At 53.4% G+C, this 15,886-nt stretch overlaps 7 protein-coding genes across 7 annotated transcripts; 2 read left to right on the plus strand and 5 right to left on the minus strand.

The window, feature by feature from the left end:
* Positions 1 to 2,232: 2,232 nt before the first annotated feature.
* On the plus strand, positions 2,233 to 3,399 carry LTS14_005569 (uncharacterized protein; the record flags this gene model as incomplete). The annotated part of the gene is made up of 1 exon (XM_064838267.1): positions 2,233 to 3,399. One exon carries the CDS (start codon positions 2,233 to 2,235, stop codon positions 3,397 to 3,399), a length of 1,167 nt encoding a protein of 388 aa, XP_064694352.1.
* A 230-nt stretch (positions 3,400 to 3,629) lies between these two features.
* Positions 3,630 to 4,442, minus strand: LTS14_005570 (uncharacterized protein; the record flags this gene model as incomplete). The annotated part of the gene is made up of 1 exon (XM_064838268.1): positions 3,630 to 4,442. The coding sequence occupies one exon, from the start codon at positions 4,440 to 4,442 to the stop codon at positions 3,630 to 3,632; it is 813 nt and encodes a 270-aa protein (XP_064694353.1).
* Positions 4,443 to 5,025: 583 nt separating this feature from the next.
* Positions 5,026 to 7,091, minus strand: OSM2 (Osmotic growth protein; the record flags this gene model as incomplete). Its single annotated transcript, XM_064838269.1, has 4 exons — positions 5,026 to 6,592; positions 6,642 to 6,879; positions 6,932 to 7,000; positions 7,058 to 7,091. 4 exons carry the CDS (start codon positions 7,089 to 7,091, stop codon positions 5,026 to 5,028), a joined length of 1,908 nt encoding a protein of 635 aa, XP_064694354.1.
* Positions 7,092 to 7,612: 521 nt separating this feature from the next.
* Positions 7,613 to 9,640, plus strand: LTS14_005572 (uncharacterized protein; the record flags this gene model as incomplete). Its single annotated transcript, XM_064838270.1, has 2 exons — positions 7,613 to 7,693; positions 8,216 to 9,640. The coding sequence occupies 2 exons, from the start codon at positions 7,613 to 7,615 to the stop codon at positions 9,638 to 9,640; spliced, it is 1,506 nt and encodes a 501-aa protein (XP_064694355.1).
* Positions 9,641 to 10,084: 444 nt separating this feature from the next.
* Positions 10,085 to 10,858, minus strand: LTS14_005573 (uncharacterized protein; the record flags this gene model as incomplete). The annotated part of the gene is made up of 1 exon (XM_064838271.1): positions 10,085 to 10,858. One exon carries the CDS (start codon positions 10,856 to 10,858, stop codon positions 10,085 to 10,087), a length of 774 nt encoding a protein of 257 aa, XP_064694356.1.
* A 523-nt stretch (positions 10,859 to 11,381) lies between these two features.
* BUD16 (putative pyridoxal kinase) lies at positions 11,382 to 12,496 on the minus strand (the record flags this gene model as incomplete). Its single annotated transcript, XM_064838272.1, has 2 exons — positions 11,382 to 12,376; positions 12,433 to 12,496. 2 exons carry the CDS (start codon positions 12,494 to 12,496, stop codon positions 11,382 to 11,384), a joined length of 1,059 nt encoding a protein of 352 aa, XP_064694357.1.
* Positions 12,497 to 13,043: 547 nt separating this feature from the next.
* POL30 (proliferating cell nuclear antigen) lies at positions 13,044 to 14,013 on the minus strand (the record flags this gene model as incomplete). The annotated part of the gene is given in 5 exon segments (XM_064838273.1): positions 13,044 to 13,061; positions 13,112 to 13,401; positions 13,458 to 13,887; positions 13,942 to 13,982; positions 14,001 to 14,013. The coding sequence occupies 5 exon segments, from the start codon at positions 14,011 to 14,013 to the stop codon at positions 13,044 to 13,046; spliced, it is 792 nt and encodes a 263-aa protein (XP_064694358.1).
* Between the last annotated feature and the right edge of the window lie 1,873 nt (positions 14,014 to 15,886).

Raw genomic sequence — 15,886 nt, forward strand, 5'->3', positions numbered from 1 at the left:
GTAAAGCATGGTGTCGCTCTACTTTGCGTCACAGACACTGCCAGCATAAGCAGTTGGTACCTGGGGAACGATTTTCAGGCGAAAGCGAGGCGCCGCAGGATCGGGTGGGGTGGTGCCATGGCGTTCGGAGCTGAGATACAACGGCTCCTCTACTGGAAGCTGCAAGTGAGGGTGCCTCTTCCGAAGACTGGTTGCCGATATACCAGGATCCCTGCTACCTATTGCAGGAAGTGCATGTGCCTTTGACCAGGGTGGTGCAAAAGTAGCTGCTCAGAGCAAAGCAGTCACGTCGGCTCTCGGCTGACGGCCTTCCGGATTGGTTATTAGTGCACTTGCTGCTATAGCAGTAGCTTCCCTATGGCGAAAGCTTCTGCAAAATACCGGAAACGAGCCGAGCTGCTCACATAGAGGGAGATCGTGTTTACCGCACCGGGAAGTCTTGAGCGAGGGCACACGACGAGCTTACCGTAAGTTTACTCTCTATCACGTTATTGGCCCTGGCACAGGTGTTGCCGTATTGCCAGCTATTGGCTGCGGAGCCAGGCCAAGAAAGGCTCTTGCTGCTGGGGTCGCTTTCACTATACCACAGAGCTAGGAGGTTGGGCGAAAGTATGAAAACACCACCTTTCAGCATTTCCAGAGATCGGGACTTGACGGGGAACGATGTCTCGAATTCGGGACGCTATTGACGCATGCAGCAGTCTGCGAATCAAGCAAGAGTCATTACAAGAATTCCAGAGTAGGGAATGCTCGACGTTCGACGATGGAAGAGGTCGAGTCTGGAGGTGAAGTGGTACAAAGCTTGTTGAAAGCTTCGGCCTAACAACCCCTTCTATTATCTGTTTCGGGACTAGTGGGATCATCGGGCCCGGCCGTCGAGACCCGATTTCGTCTCTACACAATGCCACCACTGGTCAAGACTCAGGACCACTACAGCATCGACAACTTTGTTCGCCGCAGACCCCGTAGGCCAAGGACGCTTGCAATGTTACGGCGGTACAATGCAGACCGTACATTACTCTCTCGTAGGCCAGGGGACCATGCCTCGTAGCGTTGGGCTGAACAAGAGTTACAAGACTCCATTCGAAGCTTATGTGGTGAGAAGATACGAGGGCCTGGCGAAGGATCTCACCAAGACTTCCATCATCGGCTTGGCTATGATGATCCGATCCATCGAGGCACACGTGGGATTTTGCTCCGGATCGTCGGTGTCGCCAGCACGTGCGAGCTTCTCCAGATCGTCAGCGTTGCGGAGCCAGGGCCGTTCTACACGTTCTGATCAACATCAATATCGAACCCTGTACCTCTTTTCCAGCAGATGTGCGTCAGGGGCGCCGCTGAGCCTCAGGCGGCAGACCGTCTCACATCGTATGGAAATACTGCAGGAGGTGTACAACCACGATGCCGTGTGCCGGACTCGTCGCTGGTTGACTGCAGTGGCTTCAAGCCACACTGCTGGGGTTCTACAAACTGTACAGTAACTGGCGGAGAGTCAGCGGCTACAGTAAGCTACTGACGATCGTCATTGTGCATAGCCATCTCATTGTCCAGGTCTGCGAGTTGGACCCCACGTCAGGAAAACGCCGCTGATGTGGATTCTCTCTGGCAAGCTTTCGTCTCTATTGTCTCAGTTCAGGTACATGCTATGCCGATCTTAGCCTCGAACGCCCGCTCTCGGCACACCGAAAGACGCACTCTCAAGCTTTCTTCTTGGACACTCTTCGACTCTGCGCGGACCTTACCACACGTGGCTTGTTTTTGGTCCTCTTGCTGGAAGGCCAACATCATATCTGACTTTCTCGTCGGCGGCAGTCTGTGCCCTCACGGCACCACCTTCCTACAACCCATGCTGAACTCTAGTGTAGCTGCTATGTTTCTGGAGATTGCGATACTGCCGTGAACTCAGTTGCGAACTCTACACCCCGTCCACATTCGTATTCATGCACCGCTGTACTGTAGTACAACGACATCACCCAAAGACATGCCAGGGCCGCATGACGTCGTATCGCCAGTGTGGATGGCTCGAAGGCCACCAGAGTAAGCATATAAGGACAGACGAATGCCTGATCAATCCAACATCATCCAGCACAACAACATCTTCAGCACTCCAACAAGCAAAGAAGCCTCGAGACCTTCAAGCTCTTTGAGCGACCCAGCAGTCTTATCATTACCGAAACACCTCCTCCTTCATCAGCTCTTACCACCCACACCTTCATCACTACCTCCATCAAGATGCATTTCAACTCTGCCATCGCTGCTGCCATCTTGGCCTTCTGCGCTTCTGGTGTGCTCGCTGCACCTCTCCCACAACTCGCCGGCGAAGGAGCTGCAGCCAACTCCATCCTCTCAGGAACCGACAACGCCGTAGGCTACGGTGTCGAGAACGCTGAGAACAACATTGCCGGAAATGTTGCCACTGTGAAGGCCAGCCTACCAGCGGTCCCAAAGACCCGCCGCCAGCTTGCCGGTGAAGGCGCTGCCGCCAATTCCATCCTCTCCGGAACCGACAATGCTGTCGGATATGGTGTTGAGAACGCTGAAAACAACATTGCCGGAAACGTTGCCACTGTGAAGGCCAGCGTCCCAGCGGTCCCCAACACCCGCCGCCAGCTGGCTGGTGAAGGTGCTGCTGCCAACTCCATCCTCTCGGGAACCGACAACGCAGTCGGCTATGGTGTCGAAAACGCTGAAGACAACATCGCCAATAACATCGCCTCCGTGACCGGCAACTCGCCCAGCTCAACCGGATCTACGACTGGCACTGGCAAAGCTCCACCTCCACCACCACCACACCGCCGCCAGTTGGACAAGATCGCCAACGGCGCTGCGGCTATCAGCAATGCAGCTGGTAGCGGTGCCGAGACTGCAGCAGTCACCAACGCCGGCGATTCTCTTGATGGCACGCTTACGAGCGGTGCTGCCAACGCAGGTGCTCAAATCGCCAGCACTGAGGAGTCTACAATCGAGGGCGCTGGCAGCTCCGCCCCCAAGTCTCGTCGTCAGCTCGACAAGATCGCCAATGGTGCTGCGGCCATCTCCAACGCAGCTGGTACTGGTGCGGTAACAGCACCACTTACTGATGCTGGTGACTCTCTTGATGGTACTTTGACGAGCGGCGCTGCCAACGCTGGTGCGTCAATCGCCAGCACTGAGGAGTCTACTATCGAGGGCGCTGGCAGTGCTGTTCCAAAGTCTCGCCGTCAACTCGACAAGATCGCCAACGGCGCGGCAGCTATCTCCAACGCTGCAGGAACTGGTGCCATCACCGCTCCGGCTACTGATGCTGGCGATTCCCTCGACGGAACGTTGACCAGTGGTGTTGCTAATGCTGGTGCGTCCATTGCCAGCACCGAGGAGTCAACCATCGAAGGTGCAGGGAGCTCTGTTCCAAAGCTTTAGATTTATGATCTCACGTTTCACGATTGTATGATAGCGAAGGTGTTGGGGAACGGAAAAGGCGCTTCAATTTGAGCGTTTCTGCAGTCTACGGAGGGTGCGAATTGATTTCAGGTTTAAACTAAAAGATAGATCTTCTTCGATAATTTAACTGCCTGTCCACCAATACTTCCACTCCTCAGACTCCTCATCGCTAGCCAAGCTTCCACTCTGATTCTCTCCTCAGATGAACATTAACACAAACTTATCCTTGTACACTCAGTCATGGCTGTTAGTTCGCATGAGATCATGTCCTCAGTCACGTCCAATATAGCTTCCGTACTGATCGTCGTGGCGACCTCTGCCGCCGCGACAGCAGCCGAAGATAAAGCTGATGACGCCCCGGGTTCCAGCCAACTATTGCTTGAGAAGGCCCATGTCGCAATGTGATCGGTAACCAGACCATAATCCCAAGTCCCCGAATCATCTTCCGGGAAGTTCTCAGTCTTCCAAACCCTGAGAGACTTGACATGAGGCAGATTCAAGAGCATGTCTAATTGGACGTTGTATGCTTTGAGGAGGTTGACTTGCTCCCCAGCACGATCGAGCACGACGTCGAGCTCCAATCTGCACAGGTTCGGAAGCTTTTGCAGAAGCTGAGTGATCCAGCATTCGTGACACTCTGCTTCCGCAAGATCTAGGCTGGAGCTTAGATGGAGCTTGAGATGCAATGTCCTCACTCCCGTGATCGGACGCGGAATGGTGAAGGTGATCTTGAATTGCTTGTATTGCGCGATATGGTCCTCGACCACAAGAGTCTTGGTGTTGAGAGCCACCGATGTGTATTCGTCGCGGAATTGCTTGTTGATGAGCTGCAATGGTCGGGAAGGAAGTCCTGTCACTTTTGCAGGCAAATTGCCACTCCTGAACCATTTGTGGGTGAGCCTGGCAGGAGCAGATCTGGTGGACAGATGAGTGTAGATCAGATCTCTCAGTTCTCTTGGTAGGCGGAAGAAGTGACGGTCGCTCGTAGCCGTCATTTCTCTCATCTTCCTCGTGTCGGTCATACTGCTGTCGGGTGTAGTGGGTCTCTTGAGTCCCACGCAGGAGCACGATTACGAGTGATGTATCTGTCGAAGTACTTCCTCCTTAGATTATTCCATTCTCCTGCCAAGTATTCTGCAGCACCCCTGTTTCCAAGATGACTCATTCAACAGCGTGCTCAGAACTTTTGTCCTTAGGTTGGTGACTGGCCTATGAAGGAGATCATTACAAGCTTGCCCCCTTCCGCCTTCAGCTCGATAGAAATCACGTGGATCCTTAAGTGCTGATCACTCTCAATTCACTTCAATGCGGCCTCCAGATCTGATGGCAGAGCTGTGGCTGGTTCCGACTTGCCACTGCCTCATCATGGACTCTCCAAAGCCAACCGAAAAGGACAAATATGCTTATTCCGACCTCTTCAGCTTGCCCACGGCTGAAACGTCCAATAGCATCCGACGTACTGACAGCATTCGCCGGAGGGTGCGGGTTGTCTCGCAGATGGGACGGGCCCTGCACGGCATTCTGAGCATTTATACAATAAATTCATGCAAAACCTACAAGGCTAGTCGGAACAACGCCTACCTTCCCGAACATTCACAACCATGCCTAATACTCGAGCGTAATCTCCTGTCCCTTCACCCGTCCAATAACAATACCAGCAGCGTACTTGGGAATAACCTCATCATCGTGCAGCATCTCAAACTCCTCGCTCGCATCCTTGCCCATATGCGAGAAGAGTGCCTGAGGTCCACCAGGGTGCTCGTCAACCCAGTCAGTGACGTTCATCACCACACCCTTGACGGCGATCCATAGATCCTCCTTCTTGTTGTGCTTCGCCACCTCCTCGAGACTGTACTCGTCATCTGGAACCTTGAATTGGCTGATGTCGTTGGGCTTGCTGACCTTGGCTGGGTCGCTGCTGTCTCCATTCTGAGTCATGACAGGGCCGGCAGACTTCTGTGATTGTTGTCGCATTCTGGCCTCGTCGCTCGAGCCTGAGCCTGCGCCAACACCTTCCGACCACTCGACCGAGACCTTGCCGGGCTGCGATGGGTCGATGTGCAGGCTGATCTGGCCAAGACGTTGTGCTGCAACACTTGTGCTGCCGTTGAGGACTTTCTGGAAGAGGTACTTGCTTGCGCTGTCACCGGCCACACGACCGTAGACGACACAGCCGAGAAGTGATGAGCCACCAAGTCTGTTCGCACCGTGAACACCACCAGCCAACTCACCACAAACGAACAGACCATCGAACGGCTTGCCCTCCTCGTTTAGACACTGTGCCTGGTCATTGATCTCGATACCACCCATGGTGAAGTGAAGCACAGGCTCCATGTGCGCAACGTGGAAAGTATCGTTGACATCAAAATGGCCGTTGTGGTAGTACTTCTTGCCGAAAGGGTCCTTCTCCTCGCCATCGTAGTATCGGTTGTAGTCCTTGAACGTCTGCTTGAGATCGTCCTCTGAGCAGCCAATGTCCTTAATAAGCTCGGCACCGGTCATCTTCTTCATCAGCCCTCGTCCACTGTAATGTCTTGTGTGGAAGTCGAGAACGCCAGATGCCTTGCTGTTGAGTACGAGTCGAATAGGCCATAGGTCCTTCTTCTTCTCTTCCCACAATTTGTTCGAGACGTAGTCACGGTGCTCAAGCTCGTCGGTGAAACGCTGGCCCTTGCTGTTGAGCAACAAACCACCCTCACCACGTAGAGCCTCAGCGGCCAGGAACTTGGTCTTTGCTGTAGGGTCCTTTGGATCAACCAAACCAGTCGGGTGCACCTGCACCTTGTCCATGTCAATACCGTTTGCCCCGATTTTCATCAGCATCTTGTGTCCGTCACCAGTAGCGTGTGCTCCATTGGTGGTCGAGAGGTCAAAAGTGTCCGGTCGCCACTTCTTGAGCAGACTGTCCTCGGTAAAATCAGCTGCGTAGCCGCCAGTCGCCAACACGACCGGGCCCTCAGCCACGGTCTCCTCTCCGTTGAAAGTGTATGTGACGCCAGTGACGTTGTTGCCTTCCTTGTTGACACGGACGACCTTGGCCTTCTTGATCAACTGAACACGATCTGGCTCCTTCTCAGCGAGCTCTTCGAAGCGCTGCATGAGTGCGTATGTGATGGCCATGCCGGGAAACTTTGCATCGTGGCCGCGGTGAGTTCGTGGGAAAGAGTGACCTCTGTACACAGTCAGCATTACTCAACGTGTCTGTAAGGGCATATACATACCCTAATCGTGATACAAGGGTAAGATCTAGGTTGAAAACTTCCTGCAGCCACTCCACAGCTGCCGCAGACTTGTAGGTCAAGACCTTGATCAGATCTGGTCGTGCCTTATCACGAGCAGACTTGAGTGTGTCTTCGTAGAATTGCTTGACACTGTCGGCAATCTTGGTGTCGACCTGAGTCTGTGTGAGGGCACCATTGATACCGGATGTGGCCTTGGTGGAGTTGCCACCCATGAAGTCTGCATTGTGATCAGTATTGATTTTGCAGCTAGGGTTGAGCACTTTGCATACTGTTCTTGTCAAGGAGAGCAACGTTGCCACCAGCAAGGTAGATGGTATGCGCTGCACTCAAGCCGGACACTATGCCTTCCTGTCAGCCGAGCATTGTATACACCAATCTGATGGTTCTCGACTTACGGCCAGCGCCGACGACGATAACTCTCGGTGCCATGTTGGATGGTATGATGATGCTGCGATGGAAATGAAGGTAAGCGTCGTTGACCAAATCGATTGCAAGAGAAGAGGTAGTCGAGGTTGACACGTGAAGAGTAGAAACACGGCGGAGACCCCGGACCAAATGTAAGAGTGGATGCCGAGGTGCGGAGGCGAGGCTGTGGGATTCGAGATCTGGGTACAACGGTACGGAATGGCAGAACTCTGTGCTTCTTGATGGGAATGACCTTGGGGGATCTTGGAAGACTTTTGATAGCTGCTATTCACATGTTCGAGCTCGTGCCCTGCATTAATATTCTCACCTTGGGGGACGTCTACATCAGCCTGACCAGATCATGAGGTCGGCGACTGTGCTTAGGCCGAGGCATACATGTGAATGCTGGCGATCTTTTGCAGCCAATCAGCACTCAGCCTCCAGTCAGCCTGCTGTCTCACGGTGCAACTATCATCGAAGCATCTCGAGTGCACTCAGCTCGACATTTATCTTGGTTGTCTTGTTATACAGTGGATGGCTTAGAGATGCCCGGCGTGGCACAACCGTCCATCGCCTTGCCCGCAATAGCCGATGCCAGTCCTGCGCCGGATATGAAATCAAGTAACGTAAGCCGATGCGTATGCACGATTGCCGACTTCTCTGAATCACACCACGTCCATCTCCTCTCAAGATCCGAGTACCGTTTAGCTCGCAAGATCTTCGGAATCCCAGTGATTGCGTCTTGTATTCCGGGACCAATGTGCGCGAACAAGTCGTTTGACTTCACAGTCGAGACGGCATTCCTATCATCCTTCCACTTTGTCCTTACCGGACGTTGAGGCTCTGCGCCCCAATGAGTCTTCATGAGCCTTTGCGGCCTCTTCGATGGCCCTTTGAGGCAAGGTGTATGTAAGAGAGGAAAAATGTGACCATTCACACCGGTGAAGCAGGTTGGCAAGAGCGTTTTCTTATCTTTACTGAACGGCAAGCGCGATCGACTGAGTGGCACTTGCGACATCCTTCACTTGTTGATAAGAAGTGTTTTCTCTCCTCTATACCAAAACGTCTCTCACGTGATCATCATTACTTCTCGAATACATCGACACAGACTTCCACCTGGACTCTGCTTTGTCTGAACAGCATTGAAGAAACATCCGCCTCACACTGTGTGGGCTGCTTCGATGGCAGGCATACTTGACAGCACTGAGCTAATTACTGGACCGTCATTCGAAATCGAGCTTCCCGCGCTCGATGCTCTTTTCCCACCTCACTACGGGCGCCGCCTCCTGATCTTCCAGTGTACTTCCGAGGCGCAGCGCCAAGACCAACTCACATCATTGCGAGCCGGCCTCAAGAACCTGGTCCAGAAGTGTCCCTTCCTGGGCGGCACAATCATCCCTCATCCACTTGACCCGGCTGTCCACGACGAGCTCGGCAAGTGCACCCTTGAGCCTGGCGACGGGTTGGAGCTCGTGGTCAAGGATCTACGATCGCACCTGCCGTCGTTCGATGAACTCAAGGCTAATAACTTCCAGCCGGCCAGTCTGCCATATGCAGCACTGGTCCCGGTTCCACACGATCTGCGATGTGACTATCCTTACGTGGCGTGCAAGGCTCAGTACACGCTCCTCGAAGGCGGTACGGTCCTCACTTGGGCCATCTCTCACAATGTCACCGATGGTTCCGCCAACAATGAGATGTTTCGCATGCTCAGCGAGGACGTCAGATTATCACAACACAAAGGAGCCGCCAATGGTATCATCGAAGTCCAAGACACCAGCGACCAGAAGCCACTCGCACTTGACAGAAGCGTGCTACGGAATGTGACCAGCGACAAGCCATTTAACATCAAGGAGCATCCCGGCTACGGACGAATGCCGAAGCAAGCAGATGCAGAAGTCATCCACGCCCCGACCACGACACCCGTGTGCATCCAAATTCCGGCTTCCAAGCTTGAGACACTCAAGGCAGACGCCACTCCTTCCAAGAGAAAGCAGATCTCAACCCATGATGCGCTTGCTGGACTGATGTGGCGCTCGTCACTACTGCTTCGTAGCCATCGTGCAGCACCTTCATTTCACCTACCGCACTCTACGACCAGCACGCTCTTCTTCCCGTCCGACGGGCGTCGCCACATTGGCCTACAACCAAACTACATCGGCAATGTAATCTATCAAATGGCCGTTCGCTCCAACCTCGAAGCCCTGCTCTCCGCATCTGGTCTCAAGCACGCTACCGGCGCAATCCGCGACGCCATCACAGCCGCGACCCCTGAGCTCGTCAAAAGCTACCTCGCAGAAGTCAACAAGCGCTGGATCGACTGGGCTTACATGACCGCTGACCTTGGCACTCTCGATTGGGCCACCGGCACCAACTGGACTAGCGGCTGCATCTATGGGTACGACTGGGGCGAAGCATTCGGTCCGTTGGTGCGATTCAGATACCCTGGTGAGCCTGGCCTCAACGGCATCATGCCCAAGTTGCCAGATGGGTCTGCTGAGGTCATCATCAGTGTTGTGCCGGATGAGGTGGAAGCGCTTCAGAGTGATGACTTCTTTGGGAAGTACGTGTAAGCCAGTTAGTGCAAATCGATCTATTGCTATCGGGGAGGGTAGGGCTGGGAACCTTGGCTACTGTACACATAGGAGCAGATGGCGAAGGGCGGGGCTAATGCCACTAGGCTGGCATTGGGTCAGATGGAGGGCACGGAGCTTATACGTCCGCATTTGAGGGTACATAGCCATCCAGGATGGAACCTTCGACAAGACTACCGGTCAGGTCAGAGAGCATGATGATTTGACGCGAGATCGTCTGGCACGCCATAGCAATACATAGCTAAGCTTACAGCAATGTGAAAACAATGAACTCCAATCTATGGCGCGTCGTAACAACGTAGCATCGTGATCCAAAAGGGCTACAACCACAACTCCTCCCGCCAAAATTCCCGCAGCCATTGTCAGTCTCATAGAGCTCCCCAAGTTCATCCCAAGCTTGGCAGTGCTGACAAGCAGTCACCATCACGCCGAGTCATTCTCTTCGCCACCCTTTCCATCCGCCTCACAAATCTCACCTTTCACCGAACTACTCGCCACACGATGCAGCGACCGATCCTCCGCATCCCACTCCCATGCCAACTTCCTCGACTTGCCAAAGTTCCACCCAAAATCCCTACCCGCATAATCGCAATAGAACAGCCTTAGCGATGACAGCTCAAGGACATTCGAGAGCTTATACTGCATCTCCATGAGTTTCGCCTCGCACTCGTTGATGTACTGATGAGGATCGATGACCATGTCGACCTGGACAGATTGCAGATGTCGCATTTTGGTGCAGAGGTTCGAGAGCCAGCGGTGATGCATTCGGACTTCCTTCGTCACACGGCACTGGTTGCCGACATGGTCGGGGGCATCGCAGGCGATCGCGATGTGGACCTCCAGATGACGGGCGTAGGCGATCTCGCTGGGCAGGGTGATGTTGTCGCCGTGGTACTCGGGACGGTCGACTATGATAAGTGCTGTATGCTGCTCTGCACGCTCCAGATACTCGGACTTGAACTGTTTGCTGATGAGGAGGAAATTGGGGTCGGCGACTCGACGGCCTCGGACTCGTGCGCCACTCTGGTCGGGGTACTTGCGCTTGTAGGCTAGACTGTCAAAGTAGATTTGGTCGCGAAGTTCCCGGGGGAGGCGGAAGAAATCGAAAGTGCTGTCGTCTTTGGTCGTGAGGCTGGTCTTTGGTTCACTGAGCTGGGAGTCGGTGCTGGACGAATCTGGCGACCTGCGGGGAGCCATGTCACCGTCAGGCCAGCTGCGGTATCAAGGCTCGATATTGATTAGCTGTGTTACATGAATGTCATGGGCTGGTGACGGCCACGTCAGAAAATGATGGCATGCGGGAGCTGTTTGCCGTTGGAGTGAGGTGAGGTGCAGTGGTAAGCTCGCACGTGCAGACCCGGCCAACCTCACTTCCTTGAATGCTCCGACACTTTACATTGAACGTCACTTCGGGTACAAAAGGCTCATCAACGCCACGACACTACGTCTCTTGAGCTTCCAAGGTAGTCACCGGTCTAGCAGCGTTGTCATTTGTGTCCCAGAGCTGCATCGCCCAACTGCAGAAGTGCCTTAGGCGCCCCACCTTTGCCCCAGACTCAGTATTCGAGTCAGCTGTGAATCGTCCCACAGCGCCAAAGAGCTATGTGAACGAAGAGACTGGAAATAGCATGCTTCAAGAGCAGCCTGGTAGAAGAATCTTGATGATCAGCTCTATCTCTACATGTCAACAAGCTCGTCTCACGCTACCGCCACGCCCACTTCAACCATGATTCTCATGTATCGTTACATGTTGTGCCTTGAAGCACTCCATATCTGGTGGCGATAACAGCACTGGAATGTTACGCACGACTCGGACCTCTGCTGCCCTGGTCAGCGAGAGGTGCCGTTGCGTAGCCTTCTCCGCCTCGGCTTCTTCTCCTTTGCCTTCATTCAATGCGCCGTCCTGCTCGGCCTTTAGTCTCTCCGTGGCAGCGTCGTAGTGAGCAGCTGTGTCTTTCAAAACAGCATGCATACTAGCCAGGACCTTTTCTGCAGCTTTCGCCAAAGGCAGGTCGGTGGCTTGCACATCATCAGGACTTCTCCAGCTCGCTCGACCCAGCACATCCGCATCCTGCGCAGCTTGTCGTAGTCGCGCTACCATGAGAGAAGCAAACATATCACCAGTGCCGGAGAAGAAGACAGGAAGAGCATCGACAGTGATCCGGAAGAGTCGGGGCTCCATGTCATCTGTTGCCGTGGATCCGATGATAGTCAGCTTCGCGCTCGCGGATAGATCCTCCTCGACCTGAATTGGCGTGTTCGACGATGTAGCAGGTAGTCGTATACTTGTGATGATGACGTGCGGTACTCGATAGTCCTTGTGAAGTTTTGTTATCGCCCGCTTCATACTGGCCAGATCATGTATCTTGACCTCGGACAAGAGCTCTGCCTCGAATTGATTCGGTAGTATGAGATCCGCATCCTTCAACAGACTCTTGTATACAGGCACTGTGTCTTCTGCCACGTATATCCTACCATTGTCGCCCATGACCGGATCGAGTACCCAGAAGAAAGAGCCAGGCTTCGTGCGCGACCGGCTCTTGAGCTCACGTGCTATCCTGCCGACTTGCTCCGCCGTGGCAGATGAAGGGCAGTAGCCGGACAAGAGTACGTCGAAGCCATCAAGGCGAGCATTTTTGAGACCATCCCATAATTCTGCGAGCTCCTCTGGTTGTGATTTGCGCCCCTTAAATCGTCTGTAGCCTACGTGGTTGCCTGTGTTGCAGTATTCAGTTAGTACAGCGTTGTTCGAGAAGGTCGCGTGCTCGTACTATAATTGACGGTATGTATGGCGGAAACTTCGCAGCCGAGCGTCTGCATGCAGAACGTGGCCATTGTGTTGCCGACATATCTATACAACCTTAGCACGACTTCCTAAACTCTTGAGCCTCTCACACTTACCCGGACGTCACCTTGTTGCACAGTCAGCCGTGCTCGATGTCTCATGGTGGAAGAGCACCCACATGACTGGCTATGGCCAGGACGTGAGTCTCCGGCACCAGTGACTCGGCCATGGCAGCCGACTCGCTATATCGTATGGCGTACAATCAGTCGTGATATGAAACGCGCAGCGGTTAGATTGGCTTGTATAAGTGTGTTTTACAGTTTTGGATTGGCTATGATATTTTGACAAAGTACGATCAACAAACCGCGTCGAAATTCATGCTCTGACGCAAGCGCTTCCGATTCTGGCTCGTGCAGGCGAAACATTTCCACAACACGCTCATGCTTTCCAACCTCCTCATGCTATACATTTCCTCATACGCATCTAGACGGTCGTTGCACGATCGCTCGTTGTCGTAATCACCAGATCGTAGTTGCAGTATCCCACCAGCGCCGCCATGGTGTTTGACATTATCCACATTGTTTTGCGGGCCAAAGTTTACTCCTCGTCACCAATCTAACCACTGTTAGCTTAGGTCACCAGTATGTACGGAGGAATGGTCTCACCTTGGGTGCGAGGTAGAATCTGAGGTAGCTGTTATTGCTCAGTGCATACTCAACGAGCAAGGGAACCTCGTTGCTTAAGCACAACTTCACGGAGTCGCTGAGACCACTGGCCTTGCAGAAGTTGACGAGGTACTTGAGCGAGAACGTGAGCGCCACCGGCTCCGACAGGTTGATCTCGATGTTCCTCTCGGGCTTCTCGACGTCTGTGTGTGAGCGAAGGGTGACAGCACCCGAGCCGATGTCGCCGTTGCATGCGAACTTCACGCCTTCCTTCGTGCACTCAATGGCCACTGTGAGAAGGTTAGAGGATCAATGAACATGTCTCTCAGAGTACGGACATACGCACCAGACTCCGACAGCGCCGTTAGATCTCGGCAGATCCTCTGGAACTCTGAGCTTGGCATTGAGATCGTAGCAGCGTATTCTGTGTCCGGGATGCCCAAGTGCTCTTGATCAATGTCCATCAACTTGATATCGTACTCGCTGATCCTGTCGTTGTCCGCACTCTCGAACACCATGTTCACAACATCTGGTGCATCTTCTGCCTTGACTGTGAGAATGTCCTCGTTCTGCGCACATCGTAGCACCTTTTGCAATGAAGTCAAATTGATGCCGAGGGCGATGTTGCGGTCGCATCGGAAGGGTGAGAAGGATTCGGATTTGAGCATCATAGAGACGAGGGCGACGTGAGAGTTGTCCATGGCTTGGAGGGCGATGCCGGAGTCATTGCAGTCGAAGTTGCAGTCTTGTACGAGGTCTTTGATGGCATCGACGACCTGTTGCGGAGTCAGCATGCGAGTGAGACTGATGAAGGAGAATTGGTATGTTACCTTCTTGAGCAGCTGTGCCTGCTCCAAACGTGCCTCAAGCACTGTTGATTTGTTAGTACATGTAGTGTTCATGTCGTCAGGAAAGGCAGTTCCTACTGATGTGTAGCTTTTCACTGATCTTTCGAATTGTCTGGATACCGTTTGCGAAGGGGCTCTCTGTTGTCGTCGTCCTTGATATTGCTTGAGGCGAGTGTTTGTACAGCAAAGCAATGTCACGCGAAATCCCACTTTACGCGCTTCGCGTCTGGATGAGCTAAGCTCTATATGGACGGGAGCGGAAGTGGTGGGTCTCATTGCTAACACGATTCATGTGATCAGGTACACAGCTCATTATTGCGTGCGGAAGAACATAGGCGATGAGTAGAGTTGGGAGATGACGCAAGACGATGGTATTGAGATAGACCGATTTGTTGAACTTCCCTGCCATATCTACCACAAGTGCGTGAGCAGTCGAACTCGTATGTCCGTTGACTTCACAGTCCCAGAACCCAGCATACTCCGTTCTGTATCTACTAAGTCGTGCTTCGAATCGCACATACTGGATTGTGCAGCGTGATATGGTTGCTGATGAGGACCGCGTGGTGGACTTTCACGTGTTCTCCGGTGCATTCAATTCGGCGTCCTGATACCAAAAGGCCCCAGTAATGCCACGGGCACGCTTTCACCCGGAGCGAATGTCATCCATTCTGTGCTCTGAAATCGATGGTCGTAGTCGTTGCGAAGGCGTGGCCACTTGTCAATGCCGGTTCACATTTCCAGCCTCTAGCAGGTCACAATACCTCCAGGCTACCACTCAAGATGGTCTTGACACAGCGAGCCCAGACATGCGAACCCGAGCCACGCTAGAGCTGCGAAGCATCGATCTGGCGCAACATGGTAGCCAAAGAGGCTAGCAACTCAAGCCTTGCACAGCCCATAGAACAAGGTCCAGGTGAGCACAAAAGACATGAGCCCACCAAACAGATCCCCCGCCCAGAGATCCCCAAGAGGTTGAAAGAAGTACGATTCGGGCTTGCTCTCTGCCTTGAGAGCGTATATGAGCATGGAAACGGTAGCCGTGCCGAGAAAGTAAAAGATGAAGCCAGGGAATGATTCCAGTCCTAGTGTGCCGGCGGCGACTCCGAAGAGCGATGCAGTTAGTGCGCGAATATTCGAGACGGTCTGTGGCGAGCGTGTCAGCGGGTTGGAAAGGGCGCTTTGGCTTGGTTGAGGTTACATGGCATATGCCTTGGTCAGGGATGAGGAGGAGAACCAGTCGGACTTACGCGAGCATTATGCTGAACACTCTCCTGTACAATAGGCCGCCTGGCTAGGTCCTTCTCGTCTATCATCTTCGATACGCCAGACTCCGGATCGTTCCTGGTGCGGAAGTCTGATGCGCGGACACGTGCAGTGCTGCTTTGGCCTGCCCAGCTATGTGGCTTCCGTGATGGCCGGGTGTCCTCGCGCGCACAACGAGACTAGGATGAGCCAAGGCAGTGTGAGTGGTGGAGGTAGGGGTCTATGAGATAAGTCCAGATGGAGTGTCGTGCGGAAAGAAGATATCAGAATCGCTGATTAATGGCACAAGTAAAGCATCCAAGCCAAAAGGCGATGTAGGTCGAAAGGCTTTCGGCACTGCAGGAAACTCCGGTCCGACATGTGCAACGCAACGTCACTTCAAATCATCAACTTGATGCGAAGGACAACAGCAACACGAGAAAGTCAATGCCTCCATGAACTCCTCCGTACGACATGTGAGACGTGAGGAGCGCTCGTATTAGATTCTACATGAGAGATTGCACCTAGTTTGGCCTACTGGCATAACACAGATGATTCACCTCTTCTCGGCCGTAAAGCAGTAAGATTCTCTCAGCTACGGATAGTCCTACATTTTTGCACCGCCCTGGATGCTACTGTACACAAGGCACTTGCCAGATCTAGATCCCATTGCGAGTAGTGTGAG

This window comes from Recurvomyces mirabilis (genome assembly GCF_035927965.1).
Source record: "Recurvomyces mirabilis strain CCFEE 5264 chromosome Unknown scaffold_13, whole genome shotgun sequence".
NCBI classification, from domain to species: domain Eukaryota; kingdom Fungi; phylum Ascomycota; class Dothideomycetes; order Mycosphaerellales; family Teratosphaeriaceae; genus Recurvomyces; species Recurvomyces mirabilis.